This window comes from Akanthomyces muscarius (assembly GCF_028009165.1).
Source record: "Akanthomyces muscarius strain Ve6 chromosome Unknown contig_11, whole genome shotgun sequence".
In the NCBI taxonomy this organism is placed as follows: Eukaryota; Fungi; Ascomycota; class Sordariomycetes; order Hypocreales; family Cordycipitaceae; genus Akanthomyces; species Akanthomyces muscarius.
The window spans coordinates 489,611-508,293 of NW_026611614.1; the positions used below are offsets into that span (position 1 = coordinate 489,611).

The window sequence follows — 18,683 nt, forward strand, 5'->3', positions numbered from 1 at the left end:
ATGTTAAAGCACCACGATCTGAGCCTCTTTTCCGCGTTTACGGCCAAATTTGCCAGTCCAGGCCGCATTTCAAGGTCCAATCGTTCAAATTGTTGCCGAGAAATACACTGCTTTCAGTCTATTGCCTGGTCATCTTAAAATAATGTTTTTGCCCAGTAGGATGTAGAAACGTTAAGGGGAAGGGAGAGTCAGTCTGCATGCTTGCTCAGACGATGTTGAGTGTCTATAAGAGCAGTGATCAGCTACATCCCCACGGGGGATCTTCTCACCACGCATAATACTTACAGATGCTGTCATGTTTCCACAAGCAGAATTCGTGCGTCCGAAACACAGACTCGTCGCCCGGCAAGAACCGAGTGGCCGCAAAATGGGGCAGGCTCTAAAGGCCGTGCGTCGGGCCTCCAGGCTATGGCAACAGTTCCCCAGCACGCGGTGGTCCTGGGCTGACATCAAGTCAGAAGACACCAGGAAGACTGAGGCGAAAGACTTGATTGAGCCCTGCACTCGTGGACCTACAGACTTTTCTACAACAGCCTCGCCAACAGTGGCATCGTCTCCCTGTAGCGAACAAAGTCCACTACAGAGCAGATACAATGTCATACGGGACACTGGTGCTACCTGCAAAGGCGTGTGGCCACCCCAGCCGCTCGAAGCATTCTCGTTCATCACACCACTACCCGCACCGCCCGTCAAACTTACCGACACAGTGCAGGCCCAAATTCAAGCTTTTGCGCAGGCATACGAGTTTGACGTCTCATATGTTGTCAAATTGACTTTACGCGAATCGAGCGCCCGCGGAAACGCGGCGTCTGGCTTGCCCAATCTCCTCCACTCTTCCTCCACTGTTTACCTAGCCTCGGCCGGACTTGTTGCCATTCACGGGAGGGAATTGCTCCCGAAAACATTGCAAATCTCACCCGCGTTTCACATGGATGTGATTTGCAAGCAATGGTGTCACAGCTTCTTCCCCGTCACCGAGGCCAACCGGCTTGAGTACGCGTGGGCAGCAGCGACCTACTCTGAGACCTGTGGTGGATATCTAGTCTTTGGGGCATGCAGGCTAATCATGCCGAACAGACCCTGGAGACTTGCTCTTGATGACAGCCGATCGAGAGACCTACAGCGGTTGGTGTCGAGCCTCAATATGTACATAGGTCGCAGCAGCACTTGATTGCGCACCCTCCTTTCTAGAGCTTCGGTATTTAGACGCCATGCTACAGGGTCGAATGTGGTTTCGACCGTAATCCTTAGAAGCGGGCAGTAGAAGTTTTGTCTCGTCGAAGTAGCTTGGGGCAATTTGCGAATTGGGTTCCTTAAGCCTACGATGCTCGTCATGACTACTACCTCATTCCACATATAAAGCAATCAAGTGAATAACTCAAGTGAATATCATCTCTATATACCGCGGCTTCTATCCAGTAACTGATGCCCGTACTTATCTACCATCTGGCTTGCTCCAGCTCCGGGCATGGTAGTCCCCTCGACGAGTGATGATACGTGACGACTCAGACTCGGACGGCGCAAGGCCGGCAGCAACACATAAGCAGAAAAGAGTCCGATTTGCCGAGCCACCACCTGGCAACACTCGGAGCTGGACATCGAGCCGGCCGCCCTTGGAAGCGGCTTGGGGCACACTGTTTACTCCTGGCGGCGAGCCTACTCGGCGCCTCGGGGACATTCTGCGCGGCTTGGCTGAATACATTGTAATGCGCTACCAATGAGAGAGACCCCCTCCCTGCTTGCCGCTGATTATTGAACTGCTAGACTCTAAACTTTTCGCCCAACAGTTCTCTGGTCTTTACGCCGGATAAATTGCTTATCTTTTATCGCCGGTTCAGGCAATATCGTGAAGTAGTCGATTGGGAGCGTACGTAATGCAGCAATCCGTCTTTATTAGCTGCCCAGTCCCCGAGTCCCCTGTCGATTCTCGTACTGACGCGCTCTAGGCCTGTTCGCCATGTCAGACCGAAGCCTCGAGGCGCTCTACCTCGAGTTGCAGTGTGATTACTACCTTGTGCAGAGGTCCGACATTCGGCCCAAGCGAGCAGCTAGCCTACCCGCGTTGACGCCACAAGGTTTTGTGGACTGGTGCACGCTTCTCCTCGGCGCTTTTCCGGAACAGGAAGCTGGCCGAATGCAGAACGTTGTTGCACAGCTGCCACTGGAGGCTCTCCCGCAAGGTCACACGGAAGGGCAGCGGCGCGCGCGCGAGAGATTGCCCAGGCGCATCCCAAAACGCCTTTTTCTCGACGTGGCTGACCCCAGGGCATTGAGGGTCGTGCTCGGCGCGCTATCAAGGGTTGCCGGCGCACCAACCACGCGCGGCTGCAGGGGCCCACAGAGTGATGGCAGGGAAGCAGATGTGATCACAGTTGAGGTGGACGGCGAGTCACGCCGTGCCTATGCATGCAGGAGGGTAAGACGCAGAGATGGGAGACATGAAGGGGAAGGGAGGCGAAGCCACCAATCCAGCCATGTGGTGCAAGACGACTATGTGGCGGCCAGCAGAGACCGATGGAGAAATGAGGCAGATAGGTCGTGGCATCAGAGAAGGCGTCAACGATGAACGGTGGAAATTCGAGGTACCAGGAAGTAGGGCTTTTTGGATTGGCGAGCGCAAGGTCAGCAATCGAGTTGGAGCAGGAAAGGACGGAAGTAGTCCGCCGCTGGTTAGCCGTAGCAGTGTGGCCAAGTGTACTCCAATTTTGCCTTGAGACCAATCGTCTCCACGATCTCGCTCGCAGCCTTACATACTGTGGTTCATGACCTGTCAATGTCAAGAGGCCCCGGCCCGGCCAGGAGGCAGAGAGGTGTGGTCCAGGGGGGGGGGAGGGGTTGCGAACCAAAGTTCTTCAGGGATGCAGACAGGGGCCAACACAAATCCTGCTGGGTGCAGACACGCTCCCGCATCTCTCCAATAATAATGGGTATGCACCTGTCCGCATATGGGCGACCTAGGTGCCTACCTAGGTAGATAATAACGTTAGATGGTCTTCTCCCCGCTCTCCATGTCATGCGAACCAACGAGCGTGCCTCGCAGTGTGGCGTCGACCTGCACCACAGGCCACACAACTGTAGAAGCCGACCGCGAACTTTTCTACCGCGACGGAGAAATATTTGGGCTTCGTGCTCGCTGGTCCTTGTATTCACTCAAAGTCGACGGTAGAATGGCCAACAATTGCCGATTGACCTGTAGCCAGACGGCGCCTACAAATGCAATCGACAGCATCAGCGAGAAGGCACCCTGTGCAACGTCCACTAGTATCAATGGAGCATGCAGGCCAATAATGACCAGCGCCAGGGCAAAGCAGGTGCCATATCTTGTGTTCAAATGCAACTGCTGCTCGGCCTCGAAAGGGCCCGACCGCAGCCCCGCTTCCGATGCGGCCGGGGCCACGGCCGCCCACAGGACTGCGACAAGACCAAGAAGGATAACAGCCTTGAGGTGGCTGGACCTTTTGTCCAGGCAACCAGGCCAGCACAGGGCCAACCAACCGATTGAGATTAGCAGGAGACCAATGGCGAAAGCACAGCATGCGGATATGGCGTATGCCTTCAGTGTTCCGACATCATTGTCTATAGAACGTCGGGAGGACGATACCACGGACCCGTCAAGGAAAAGGCAGCTCCAGGTGTCCGAAGTAGTAGTGGAGTTGGCGCTGGTGATGGTGATCTTCAATTTGGCATGGTCATTAGTCGGCAACACAGGCTCTCCCTCCCCCGGTCACTTACGTTGAGGAATGAACAACGGCTTTCGCCGGGCACGGTGGATACCGTGTATCCGAAGCAGGTAGCCATGGACAGCCATGTCAGTAGCAGTCCCTGAGCGACTGCAAGCTTCGTCATAGATGCCCTTCCTTTCGGTACATCGTCAGAGGAGCCCGATGTGGTTTTATAGTCGTCAACCAACCAATTATAGATCACGTCCACGATCTTCACTTTCTAGGATACTTGGCTGGACGCAATATCTCATCATGACTTGCCTCGTCAAAGTGTGCCTCCCGAGCCGTCAGATATAGCGATGGAGAAAGCACCTGCTCCGCACATAAGAGAGCCTGCACACCGGAGCAGATGAGTCCACTTCGAAAATGCAGGGCACTACGGCGGACATGGTTATTTCCTCTCTGCCATTTCTCGGCCCCCATAATCTACCTGTGTCCTCTTCTGTCAACAGACCCCGTCTAGGCATTACCAGCGTCAAAGGATTGCAACCAGACTTTTCTCGCCAGGTCATAGACGCCGCTTCTAGTCATCTTGGAGAACAGAGTTATTCCCCTCGCAGTACAAGCTCACGGGTGCCCACTGCCACAATGGGTAGTAGCATACATGGTGATGTATCCATGAACATGTGCGAGCCTTCTGGCGGGCTTTCTACACAGGGATCAGTACTGGAAGCTAGCCTGTGGATATCGACAATACACCGTAGACGCTCTTGGAAGTTTACTACTGGTACTTTCGGTCTTTTGCGTTGGTGGCCAGTCTACCGCAGTGATTATTACCCCCCTTCACATTAGTGTGGGTTCTATTTCGACCCTGCACCATATTTACGGCACTGTAAGTCGCCGCCTAAATTAGGACTGCTCTTCACTTCTGCTTTAAAGCATGGCCTGAGGCATTGTTATGTCACACTATTTAAACGAAGCCGTCCGTACACACACCATTGGTAATGACTTGCGCTCCATGGCGTAAGAAATCCAGGCACGACAATTGGGCCTATGAGACTCGCTCTCCACGTATGCGGGCTGGCCGGACCATCTACGAGGGCCCCCTGAAAAAGCACCGCTCTCTGTTGGTCATGATGAGTCGGAGGGGTGTCCGTTCATCAAAGAGGTGGGGTTACTCGCGTAATACCCCCTCACACTTGTTTGGAAGTCGGAAAGTAGCGTAGTGATAGGCATCCATTAAATCCATTACGCTCTGTCTTGCTGATTTCTCTTTCTTGACACTGCTGAAGAACTCTGCTCACTAACAATCTACACCATACCGAGAAACTCAACGCGTACATATTTTGTACCATACTTCCCATCTCTAGTTCCGGTCACTACATTATGCAGTCTTTTCAAGCACCCCCGAACGAACATCCCCAAGCAGCACCCTCGGGTCCGTCTTTCGAGACACAAGTACCCGCTAGTAATCAGTACCACCAGGTTCCTCCGACGCCATTTGCTCAGGCCACCGGGCAGCGGGCTGGTCAACAATTCCGCCAGCAACCTCCAATGACATTCGTTCAGACGACCGCGCAACCGGCTGGCCATCAATTCTCCCAGCCATATCCAAATGGCCACCAGTCTTCAACGTTTGGAGTCAATCAGGGTGTCAGTGACTCGGCTTACTACAAGCATCCGTTCAACCAGCATACCGTGCAGCCACTCTACGACAACCAGAGGACTAGAGCCAACCAAACTGCCACGCCCCAGTGCATCTCCCAAGCCGATACCGATGCCATCTCAAATGATGTTCGTCAAAAAGTGGAAATGACGCTGAAAAACACTATGAAAGTGATTGATTCAGATATCCGGCGGGCCATTGCCGAGGATATGCGTGGTATGCAGCTCTTCAGTCAGCAAAGCATTAAGCGTGGCTTGGAGCAAGCGAAGTTTGAAAGGAACAACGAAATGGTCCATTTCAGTCGTCAAATCCACGAGAAAGCAGCCATGATGAACGAGGATATCACTGCCTGTGTGGAATATCGCAAAAACTGCTTGGCAGGGCGTACAGAGATCATTTCTGTGAAAGGGGACTTGGCGCAGCTGCAAAAGCGCTATACAGAGACTCTGGGCCTCATGGAGAAGAGCTTGGGAGAGCACGTGGAACGTTTGGCAACAATTGAGAAAAACGATGAAAAGACCGCCAGTGATGCTACAATTCAGAGAAGTGAGATTGCACAGTCTCTGCAACACATTTCGGCCCAGCATGCTCAGGAGACTCAGCAGATCATACAGCAAATCCAGCACATCGAGCAAAACGATGAAAAGACCGCCAATGACGCTACAATTCAGAGAAGTGAGATTGCACAGTCTCTGCAACACATTTTGGCTTCGCAGGCCCAGCATGCTCAGGAGACTCAGCAGATCATGCAGCAAATCCAGCACATCGAGCAAAACGATAAAAAGACCGCCAATGACGCTACAATTCAGAGAAGTGAGATTGCACAGTCTCTGCAACATATTTCGGCTTCGCAGGCCCAGCATGCTCAGGAGATCAAGCAAATTCAGCAGATCATACAGCAGATGCAGCAGATGCAGCACATGCAGCACATTCAGCAGAGCCAGCAGATGAAGGAGGCTCAGCCGAGGGAAGAGGCTCAGCAGAGGGAGGAGGCTCAGCAGAAGGAAGAGACTCAGCAGAGGGAAGAGACTCAGCAGAGGGGGGAGACTGGGCAGAGGGAGGAGACTGGGCAAGTTCCACAAGGGCAACGGAAGAAACGCAAAGGGAATGGGTTCAGCTTTTCAGATAGATTAATCCTACAGCAAGGGAAGGAGCGTAGGGCGACTACCAGAGCTGCGCAGAGGCGTCGGAACTAGTGTGGCATATTTACTACAAATACAAACCGTACCCAACTATTAATTCTCTGTCCTTGCTCTGGCACAAACTACTGGACTGGCCCGAGCGCAGGTAAATGTCAATGAACCCTAGTCTTGCCGGGAGGAGAGTCGACGGATGATTTTAGCCCTGGTTTAAACTGTGGGAGGAACCGGAATCATGAACGCTCATCGGAAGCAAGCAGTTGACCGCGGAGGGGGGTGAAAAGAATGCGAACCGGGTCAGGTCCAGGGGTGAAGAGGGTCGACGGGTCGTGGCGACACACTCGCGTTCCTTGTTTGATGGCTTGCATATACTGGTTGATCACTTCCCAATTCTGCTTTCCAATTATGGCTAGCGTATCAGAAGCTGATGTTGGGGGGACCAAACTGGTTTGGGAAAGCATAATCAATATTACTGCTTCGTCAGGACCAAATATTCAGCTACAAAAAGCCTGCGCCCGCCGCTTTCCACTGTCACCCCTCATCCAGTAACTACTCTTCTACAACCTGGGATCTCACGCCTTGACTCGTCACTAGCTTGTTGAACCTTCTATTTGTCCTCATCACAGTCTTGTATCACGGCGCCATGTCGGAAACCACGACATTTGAGATTGGTTCAGGTACAAAAATAGTAAGCTACTTCTCATCCTTGTGCTACCGTCCGGGGCTGATTCATATACCGGCAGCGTATCACGGTGACTTCCTCCCGGGAACACCCTCAAGTTCAGAGCAACTATGCCGCACCTGTGGCCATGATGACGAACAACCAACCCCAGTCGCTCTATAATCAGAGCACGGCTGATTACGAGGCTTGCGAGCAGATTCCACCAGCGGGGCTGCACCTATTGTATGGGCAGCAGCACCCGCAATATGGTCAGAACAACTGGTTGCCGAGCGTCGCGCAAGGTCCGACGCAACTTGCCTTAGGACCCCAGAACGACAGGGTCCCGAGTCGCGATTATACAACTTATCTGCCTCCGATGGAACTGGCCCGAAACTTGTGGCACCAAGTCCCGCCCCAAGCCCAGACACACCAAGCCCAGACACACCAAGCCCAGACTCACCAAGCCCAGACTCACCAAGCCCAGACTCACCAAGCCCAGACCCCCCGATACCAGCATCAACAGCTGCATCAGCAGGAGATGCAGGCGCAGCGGCATGCGCAGGAACAGATGCAGCCGCAACAGTCGTCGCTGCTACAGCATCACCTCAACATGAGGCAATCGACCGCTGTCGACGACTCGTCATCCCCAGCAGGATCAGCAGCCTGCAACATCGCAGCTGCAGATTCTATGGAGCCTACTAGCGACGATGGGTTAGTTTCAAACATGAGGGCGCTTCAAAACTGAAATAACAAAGCTAACTAAATGACAGAAGTTGGAATAATGCCTGAAGTACACTTATTGAGTGCTTCTATTGGCACTCAGGTGTCCAGGGCTGATGTATTCGTGATTTACTGCTTTCAAGAATTTCAGACTCAATGCATTGTTTTGTTTTAGCTAGAGACACATGTTTTTTTTTTCAAACCATTGCCCTTCGTCGGTCAGTATCTAGTGTGGTTGTGATAGATCCTTCTAGCAGTGTCCCGTGCTACGACGCCTTCGGCTACTCTCGCTGACAGAATGGAAATAAACACATCTTTAGACGCCATGTATATGCATTATTTCCTTTGTGAGTAGTTTCGATAACCTAATAACCGCCTGTCCTTGACGTAACCGCATGAGGATTGGTACGTCCTCATATTATAGTCCAATCTCACTGCTCTTTGATGACTGCACCCTTGAGTGTCCGGATAGCAAAAAATTGGGCGGTTTGAATAGCAAGAATATTCCTTTTTGAACTCGCCAATTTGGCGCATCTGACAATCGAGTGACACTTTAAACTTCAAGAGGGAAATGACACTTTGTATTATATCACTTATGATTTAACACATAATATGATATTGAATCAATCTGCGACCTATCGCTGTCCACACTGCCACAGCATGTACACATTCCAGACCAGTCATGGGGTAGGCGCCCAGTGCGTCACAGCCGGCCTCGGATGGTAGCGTCTACCCGCAATGACATGAGACCATTGCAGTGGTGGTGGAGTCAATCACATCAGCTTTTGCTTCGCGTAAGAGTTAGTCCAGCCCCCCCCAGGAGGGGGGGGGGGGGTTCTGGCACTGCGGGCACCAGACTTCTGCCCAACGTGTGAACATGAAAGATACGGCAAAATTCCTTTTAGGGAAACTAGCAGCTGAGGGGGTATGGTTGATTGGTACTAGTTACTGCCTATTTTAATGGAAGCAAGCCAAGGCTCCATTCTATGTACCCGCGGTGTAGCTCCGCGGCAATGACGAGAACATGGTTAAAGTCCTAGGAGTAAAGTGGTGCGTACACCTGAAGTGTAATGATGACGCCTGCAAGATCAAACGTTTGTGCCTAAAATCTATCTTGATTCCATCACAATAATAGCGTTCATGTAGTGAGGGCTTAGGGCGAAATAGAGGTATACACCGTCTAGCTTTCTTGGGGGCCGGCACTTTGCCGCAAAGTTATTTCACCAGATGCGAGCCCAGGGAGGACAGCCCTCCGAATTTAGTTCAGAACAACATCAAAAGTATAATACATACTATTATAAAACACCGCATTGAAGCTGTGAAAAAGAAAATGGTAGGACATGAATCAAAAATAGAACAGCAAAGTTGCTTAAATTCCACCCACTCCCAGTAAATGGATGGCTCATGGCTAAGAACAACATTCGACCCGTCATCTTGCTCCTTATAATTGGTGTGCTGCGTGTCTTCGTGCGTATCTTTGAATACGTTCTGCGCACTATCATAGCCTGCTTTACAATGTTTCTAATTCTTTACGTTTTCCAAGCCATTGCACGGGACCGAAACTCAAAGAAGCTGTCCACCAGATTACTTCGAAGGTCACTTCAACAGGGCAGTAAGCTCTGTCGAGCGGCTTTGCTCTTAGTTATAAAAGGTGTGGCTGCAACAGAAGGTTTGAGTAAACATGACTCTCAAAGTCAAGAAAATGTTACCATCTCTACATGTATAAAAGAGGACGTCCAACCTACATGCTCATCGAACTCTTCAGCCTTGCCACAATAACAGCCAAAATGGGGCCACAAATTTACGATATTGGCTTCATATTTCACCTCGCCGGAAATGACTTTCCTTTGGACATAATTGTGAGCATATTCCAGGAGTACGAAAGTCATCTAAGGCTCCAATATGCGTCGCATGGGTACTTAGGGGAGGAGACAGCTCCAGAATATTATGTTCCTGTGATACTAGAGGCCAAATTGCATTTCACACTTGCTCTCGAGAGATACATTCCCGAGCACAAAATTGTTGCTGAGATCATGGATATTCTGCAGGACAAATGTGGACACGGAAAGGTTCCTGTTACAATTGACGACATTGTATTCGCTAGCAACCTGCGATCTTCTGGCCTTCGAGTTGATGAGATTGCTAGCTTGATGTGGAAACGAAGGGAGAGATTGTTTGCTGATATTCCAGTACTGAGCCGTACAGTAGAGGTTCCAAGTAAAGGGTACGTCATGTTGCTTTGTTGTCGCGATCGAAGCTAACGTCTTTGAAGGCTCTCGAAAGAACATATGATATCCGAATTCAGCAAGTTTGGAACTGTTAAGCATATTGTAACCCGCCAAGATATCGCTTTTATCCAGATGGCGACTCGTTCCCAAGCGGCAGAAGCAGTTAGTAGACTTATCGATCGTGTAAGAAACACTGTCAATTGCTCTTGGAAGGCCACACTAACATATTTAGGCAAAATGGGGAAAAGTGTTTGCGCAGAGCAAGTGCAGTTATGAAAATTCGAATCGCGGGATATATTATGTTCGGCCGGGTCATCTCAATGAACAGGAGCTCCAAAAACTTCTCCGCGCAGCTAGTGCGCCCTACAGTGGCGCACTCCATTGGACCTGCGGGGTTGAGGAACCTGACGCGTGCGACGCGTAGACTGTCTGTAATGAGCCTCTTTATTATTAATTTCACATATCGTCTGCTGAGCACTTACCGGCCAGCTCGTACGTAGGAAATGCTGATGTAGCGTCGTCGGCAACAAGGCGTGGGCTTTCTCCTGAAGCGGCACCTCAGCGCTTGTAGTGCGTCTCACCTAGCTACGTCTGAGTGAGTAGTGTGCCGTTGACCTGATTTTCAGGCTTGGCTACAGCGCTACACTCTGAGAACCAGTGTGTCATATTTCGTGTGCTGCATGAGAACAGTAAAAATGACTGTTTGTCTTCTAACATCAAATACCAGTGATTCCTGCTGCACGATCCTGAGCCAGACAAGCCTTGCGTATCTTAACCCCCATATGGTCTCTTCCTGAGCGTCGCACTTGCTATGGACTTTGCACTCATCTGGCTCGTTGTTCAGCTTCTGAACCTCGTAGTCTGGTTATGTTTTGCTCGTGTCGGAGCCCTTCGCTTGCTGCTGGATCGAAAGATTACCTACCGGTGGCAAAGCGGCGAGGGTGAAAATAATGCAATGTCGTTTTCTTACCTCCATGACAAGTACGATTCACTTTTGAAGAACATTCAAGCAGTTGATCACGCGGATATAGGCGGCTTTGCTCCCCCGCGAGCGCTGCGGACTCTGATATCCTTTGTCCTTGTTGCCCAGAACGTGCTGCCACTCGCCATTGTTTCTAAGACTTCGACTCTACTCAAGAGATCAGGCCAGTTGGCTGGCATCAATTCTGTATGCCTCGTCGGTCTTGCTTGTACAGACCTGGTAGAAAAGCTTTCCCGACAAATTGCCCCGCAAACCGCATGGGCTCATCATCTATACGGCTGGATAGTGTGGTACGAAGTTCTCATCCATACGCTAGCATTCGCGTTGCTTTCAACTCACATTGGTAAGTATCAATAGCGTTGGAACGGGGCTTAGCTAACATTCGCCTGTTAGCATTGCCGATGCGGACCATGACTGGGCTAAGTGTAAGTATTGTTTCTTTCAACCGCGAGATGCTTGACTAATACAAGGATTTAGGCAGCAGCGGCCCTGCACGCCACGCTTCTGCACAGTCTATACGATATGCAAACTACGAAGCCGCCTGACTTAAACCATGCGAGATTTACAACTGGCACCTTTATTTCTGCCTCTGCCATTCTTATAGCCATCACCATGCATACGTGGAAATCCACTTGCATCTTCGTGGGGCCTCTCTGGCTCCCATTCATTGGTATGACAGTCTTTTTGAAGTACAAAAAAAGAACGACAGCCTTAACTGTCGTTGAAACAATAAAAGATGGATTGGTTACGGTACAGGCAACTGAAGAAGCCGGTTGTTTGTATTACCTTGTAAATGGAAAAGCCACACGAGTAGCTTCAGCTTCGAGGACTGTACATTTGCTTGCTCAAAAGGTACTTGGTGTACCTTGGGTGCGGGTGTCCGGGCCATTTCAGCTACCAGACCCCGTCTATACATCTTGGCCGGAGCAGCTTATTGTTATTTGCACTGATAGCAGCATTTTTGAGGGTTTGGACCTTGTGATGAGTAGGAAACAGTCGTCGCGATGCAAAGAGACCAATCTATATTGGTTTACGGATGGCAATGCTGACGATGGTATTTTGCAAGCGGCTCGTCAACGTTGCTTCACAGATACAGGAAAGAACAGCTTATGCTACTTGTATCCACTCGAGTACCGATCCGAGGTCTTTTTATTGCTAAAGCAACGCAAAAGTGCAATTCTGATTGTGGGAGAGTGTGCTAGGTCTAAGATATGAGAGCAACTAAATTAAAAGTACTGGGCATATATCCCTCTAAATATGACAAACTCCTGCCTGCCACTCTGCATTTCTTATTGAATCGTATTTCAGAAAACATATCCTCATACACGTGCCACGCACCCACTTCTCGTGCCTCCAAGTGGGTGCTGTACACCGCCGTGACCACCGAATTTTCGCGACAGAAACATTCCACACTCTGGAAGCCGCAAAAATGCAGGAAATCATTAACGAAGAAGAATACCTACTCGCAAGTGCATGTACTGGCTACGACGAAAATACTGAGGCCACTGCTGCCGAATTGGCGCGGGAATGGGGCGTTGATCGCTGCAAGTTGCGCCGGCGCCTGGAGGGCATCGGTCCGCCTGGCGGCAACCACGCAGCCAATGCGCACCTCACAGAAACCGAAGAAGAGGGAATTTTACGTATTGTTAATTGCCTTGATAATATGAATCTTTATATCAAAAAACGATTTATAATCGACGCGGCTAATCGGACTTTAAAGGCGAAGAAAAAGAGCACCGAAGACAAGCCTACACAGGTCGGACCGCGTTAGGTTGACGGATTCATTAAACGCCACCAACTTAATGTCTTTCGGGCTAAAACTCGAGATAATAAACGATAAACGGCCGAAGAACCATCTACGATAAAAAAATTTTTTTGATTTGCTACAGGAAGCCTGGAAAGATAAGGGCTTTACCCCAGACGCTGTCTGGAATATGGACGAGACGGCTTTCAATTGGCACCTCTAAAGGCTCTAATGTGGTATCTTTAAGACGTTGAAAAGATGCTCGGTTAGGAATACCTTTCTAATAGAGAGTATGTCACCTGCTTCGAGGCTGTATCAGCCGCCGGAGGCCTTATTCCAGCCTTCATTATACTCAGTGGCAGGGTCCATCAATCCGATTGGTATCGGACGCCTGAATTGAGTGATAAAGTTATTCTTGGAGTATCAGAAACAAGGTATGCCAATGATCATCTAAGCTTTAATTGGCTGCGTCACTTGGAAGAGAATACCCGCCAGCAGGCCTCTTCTGCGTATCGGTTGTTGATTCTTGACGGCTATGGCTCCCACCACACCTACGACTTCATTGAGTACGCGGAGTCTCAAAATATTGTTCTTTTCGGGCTTCCTCAACATCTTACACATCTTCTTCAGCCTCCTGATTTGTTTTGTTTTGCGCCGATGAAGCACTGGCACTCTGACGCTGTTGATACGCTGGTCCGGAATGGCGTTGAGCAGGTCTCCAAGCTGGAATTCCTCGCTATCATCAGCGATATACACCGCCGAACAATAGTCGATAAATCGGTCAAATCGAGCTTTAGGAGAACATGAATTTGGTCATACGATCCTATGATTGTAATCAATTAGCTGTATAAATTACATCCTGAATTGGCTGCGCTGGAGGCGCCGGAAGAAGTACAAGAAACGAGTAATCCGCGGTCGCCGTCGCCTCCAAGTCATCAACTTTCATCGCCATTTCAAACACATCAAACTCTACGCCAATTTGATATCGGCTTTCGGTATTTAGAGGAATCTGCCTAAAAGCTAGCTACTAATATCCCTACACCAGAGCTGCGAGACCAGTTTCATTACCGGTTTAACCGGGTTAAGTTTGGTATAATAGCGATAGCAGTGGAGCTTAACGAGACTAATTGCCGCCTCACAACTATCGAGAACACTCAAAAAAGGCTCAGGATCAAACAAGATACCCTAATTATTATCTTAGGCATGGCAGAGTTTTAAATATTGCAATAGGTTGGAATATGGCGCTCCGAGAGACGAAAAGGAGGCACAGAAGATCGACAGAGCTGTGTAACGCCCCCTTACAAAGGAAGAAAAATAACGTCTTGCACGTGAGGAAAATAGACAAAACTCAGAGGGCGAAGAGATAAAAAGTGAAGGATCTAAATAATGTTTTTAATTTGTTTGTATCTATTCTGGTTGCTTTGTCATGTCAATTTGAAGCTGCACATACGAAAATTGGTGGTCACGGCGGTGTACTGGTCACGATGGTGTACAGACGCACTTGGAGGCACGAGAAGTGGGTGCGTGGCACGTCTATCAGCCACAGTCCTAATTATTAAGGCCGCACAAACTCCGAGAAACACTGGGGCCAGCAGGTTTCCTAGTCGCGCTGCTTTTCCCCTGCTTCTATTCTTTATTAACCAGACCACCTTAATCATTTTGATGCAAAGGAAGAAAGTGCTGCACGTGTACACTAGCACCTGCGAAATGAAGACTACCTGGAGTGTGGCGTGGGAGCCAATGCGATCATTCATTGGAGCCGGCCATTCCTGAACAAGGTAGCTGCGCAATCTTTAGGACGAAATTCGCCAATTTCGAGGCTTGCATGGAGTGTAACATCATTCAGCTATTGTTCAGCCATCCCTAGTGGACTCTACTGTAATTATCGCTGCTCATAAGCCAGGGTGAGGGTGGTGGCCCGGCTGTGTATGTAGGACTCGAGCGGCATGCGCTATCTCACGGCAATACGTTGAACCTCTTTCTGGGACTTTTGGCACTTCCAAGGACGGCATTACCATGATACCCTTGCATTACATGGTCTTTATGTACCAGCCAGGATTATGCACCAGTCAGTATTATGCACTACTTAGTTAGTACTGGAGGGCATCTACCGACTTCCTATCAAAAGCCTCGTTTTTGTTTCCATCGAAAACCTGCATGTGAAGGGAAAGCCAAGCGCCGTTGACGGACCAGCATGAAGTCAAGAACAAAGAAATTTAGTCAAACTCTGCTCTTTTTTTCCCCAAGTATTCGCGAATTGTCTATATACCTCCGGTAGATCGAGCATGCTGTCCTTCAAGCGTTGAAACATCAGCCTGTTTCCAGAGATCTACCAACATTCTTAAACTGTTGCACAGCTCAATTCGGTGCTGTTCTTGTCTGTCAAGCTCATCAATCGGCACAAGAGTGAGTGCGGTTCCACAGGAGGGGCAAGCCATAATTGTTCCACCTTCAGGCCATGCATCAAGCGCTCCGCATCCTTTGTGGCATTTTGAGCAGAGGAATGTTTGAATATCTCTGTGTAACAATTCGGTTATCTCATCTTCAATCATTTTCAGCCTAACTGCGACAAGATGCATCGTAGAAGTGTTATCGACGTAGACGACGCAGTTCATATCGGCGATATCGGCATCTTCTGAGTCCAAACACACAAACTTGTGGGCAATCAAGCCCCTAATGGTCTTTGTTAACTCTTCTTTTGAGATTCCATCGCGAACTAGAACAAGCCTTTCAAGAGCCTCTTGCAAACGTAACGTTCCATTGTGGAGCAAAATCAAATCCATGACCAAAATAGATACAGTGTCGTAAAATGCACGCATAATAATCTTAAGCAGCTTATGTATGGGATGCATGGCTTCTCAAATGAGCTGGCGGCTTTTTTTAATAGCTAAGAAGCAGCAATGATGCCCCAGCCGGAGCCCTGAGAGAGTCTAGGGCTTTGCCAGATATTTATATACCCTACCCTTGTTCAGCCAGATGCGATCCAGGAGGGCTTCAGTCGAGTCATCTACGTAATAACCAACAAGAGAGTGGTACAACACAGCTCGAAGCGCACTTTGGGTTGGGATAGCGGCGAGATATTTAGTTCCACGAGGATCTTTCGTTGACTTTGCGGGCGCCATCATGTTTTGCATCACTTTCTCAGTTGCAGCCTTGAGTAACTTGTCGAACTCGAACTCATCCCCTTCCGCACTATCAAGCCTGATGCGTTTGGTCTCTTTGTAAGTTCGAGACAAAATGTGCAGTTTCCTTTTACGTGAGTTGTATTCGCCCTCGCGTTCCATATTGCAATCACAAAAAGGGCGCAGACAGGGATTTATTAAGATAGGGCAATGCTAAACTTGGCAGCAACACCAGCATTGCACTAGGTACATGTAATGTTATGCAAAGTACACTCTTAAAGTAAAAAAGTTATAATAATAGAAAAGAATTAAAATGCAGGGCTTGCTTAAATATACTTATTATTAAAGAATTATAATAATAATATATGACTGACTGTACGCTAGTGGATCGTCACTGAAAAGAATTGAACGGGAGGGGTGTCCACCCATCGTACCCCGTGCTGGTCGAGAAGCCATAACTGCAACTGTCCTTCCACGCCAGTTGCTCATCATTGCTGGTGTTTCTCCATGGTTGCAATTCGAACTCCCCAAACGTATCAGATCCACCATACCACTCCAATACCTGGGATCCGCTCAAAACTTCCGAGCACATTGGTGACGATGCTGGTAGGACTTTCGGCGCCGGTCCGGAGTATAACGAATCAGGAGGTGTGACGGGAATCATTGACGACAAGCTATCGGATGTCAATCCCAGTGGTGATGGTGCTGAAAGCAGCGGCGCTGCTTCCAGATCGTGGTGATCAGTAGCAACGTCCTGACTATTGTGCATCTCAAAACCACGTGTGACGAGAGAGTAAGCGGCGAACCAGTCATGCTCGATTATAGCAGCTTGTATTTTGGGCCATACTAGCTCATGAGAGCGTAGCTGCGCCATGCTTCTCTCCAAGCTGTCTCTCTCTGCGTCCCTTCGGCCCTCTGCCCGCATCTTTTCCCCTTTTAATGCTTGTAACTGTGCCTCAGCGTGATCGACGCGCTTTCTCCGCTGCTCACGCAGGTTTCTCTGACATAGTCGATTCTGTATATTCTTTTTACCCGGCTTGAGAGTCAAGTGTACTTGGGAACTGTTGCACTCCATAGATGGCATGTTCGTAATACCAGCAATGGTTAATGCCCAACGGATCTATATATACATCGTCACCCTTGTTGTCACGCCCCGATCTGCTGACAAAATGTTTTATGGATGTTTCATGCATTGAATGAGTGTTTCATGCATTGAATGACTTGTTTCATCCGTTGAATGAGAGTTTCAAATACGTAGTCGGGATCTAATGATTTCTATCGTCAGGTAAGGAGGACACACTTAAGAATGACTACGAGATTGCTCACAAGGATGTTCAGAAGAGCTTTAGGTCATAGTGACATTGCAAATCTAGCATGTCTGCCGTAGTTGAACTATGTATTTACCCTTGAAAACCTTCAATTTAATTCGGCCTAACCCAAGTATTGTTTAATGATGGAAAACATTCACAACGTATCTCATTTCTCACTTCAAGACGCGATCAAAAATGCTAACCATGGAAGGCCTGCCAGTGGAATTACTACACCTCATTCTATCTCAGCTGGAATTTGCTGACCTTGCTCGCACTGCAGCTTGTTGCCACTTACTATGTGGTATATCGAGATCACTGCTCTATAAAAGTCTTGACATCCGCATCCTTTTAACGAAGATCGCACCAATATCCTCTAAGAAAATGCATGTGCTGTGCCACCAACCTCACCTGAGAAGATTCATTCGCGATGTCACCATCGAGAGTGGTCAGTGGACATATTGGACGCCTCTTCAGGCTATGCTACTGCAGTATCTGCTGTCTTCGTGGATAGAGCATCACAACCAGATTCAATTTTTCTCCTGGAAAACACCGATGCTACCCACTGGATCGAAGTTCCCCAATCTTGTGCACTTGGAGTGCACGGATGTGAGCAGCGAAGACGAGTTGGATTGGATCCGATGGCATCTTGAGCATTGCACGCGCCTAAAATCATTGTCTATTGGCTGTGCTCGGCTGCCGAGCTCACGCATGACTCGTTCACTTTTCTCTTCTCAAAGCTCGCCCTTCACGCTTCAAGAACTCTCATTGAGCTCAATTGATCTTTTGTGCATTAGTGTGTCTGCAATCGGGCCGTCCATCCGCCGCCTTCAGCTGCAGCACTGCAGTGGAATGAGTACATTCTTATTCGAGGCGTCCAGGTTAGGCCTGACGTCCAAGCTGCGGTCCTTCCGAGTTGTGGGAGAAATAGACATGGCTTTCCTTCAGGACTTTTTATTCATGCTTTCCAACACCAGCCATCTCGAAGAGTTGAGCCTATGTATAGGCGAGGCTCGGCAGTCGATCTGTCTCCACTGTATAGAGCCACATGCTGCGGCGCTGAAACATCTTGTTCTTGATTTCCGTGCTGAGTTGCAGAACGCGAAAAGCGCCATACAGTACTCTGCCAATGAGTTCGAAGATATCCTGGCCCGATTCCCTCGGCTAACGTCTCTCGGAATTCCTCTACAATTGGATGATCAATCTCCCGGCCGCTACAAGAGAGCTAAGTTCAAGGTCTGTCCCTTTAATCCACCAGCGTCACCTAATGCTTACGAAAAACAAGACACTTCACCTGCAGCCCAGGACTCTCAAGGCTCTCCACATCCGCCGCCTTTGTTCTCCGTACCAACGCTTCGAGGGAGACGCCAAGCACACGGCGGCTCCATTCCAGAACAGCGGCGCATTCACTGTTTTCCTGGGCTTGGGGGAGCGAGTAAGGAAAATCAGATT

The 18,683-nt window shown here is 49.3% G+C and overlaps 3 protein-coding genes across 3 annotated transcripts; 2 read left to right on the forward strand and 1 right to left on the reverse strand.

The window, feature by feature from the left end:
- Positions 1–3,097: 3,097 nt before the first annotated feature.
- On the reverse strand, positions 3,098–3,846 carry LMH87_007670 (uncharacterized protein; the record flags this gene model as incomplete). Its single annotated transcript, XM_056199592.1, has 2 exons — positions 3,098–3,673; positions 3,733–3,846. The coding sequence occupies 2 exons, from the start codon at positions 3,844–3,846 to the stop codon at positions 3,098–3,100; spliced, it is 690 nt and encodes a 229-aa protein (XP_056058027.1).
- Positions 3,847–5,216: 1,370 nt separating this feature from the next.
- LMH87_007671 (uncharacterized protein) lies at positions 5,217–6,524 on the forward strand (the record flags this gene model as incomplete). Its single annotated transcript, XM_056199593.1, has 1 exon — positions 5,217–6,524. One exon carries the CDS (start codon positions 5,217–5,219, stop codon positions 6,522–6,524), a length of 1,308 nt encoding a protein of 435 aa, XP_056058028.1.
- Positions 6,525–7,110: 586 nt separating this feature from the next.
- Positions 7,111–7,917, forward strand: LMH87_007672 (uncharacterized protein; the record flags this gene model as incomplete). The annotated part of the gene is made up of 3 exons (XM_056199594.1): positions 7,111–7,155; positions 7,211–7,839; positions 7,899–7,917. The coding sequence occupies 3 exons, from the start codon at positions 7,111–7,113 to the stop codon at positions 7,915–7,917; spliced, it is 693 nt and encodes a 230-aa protein (XP_056058029.1).
- Positions 7,918–18,683: the final 10,766 nt, after the last annotated feature.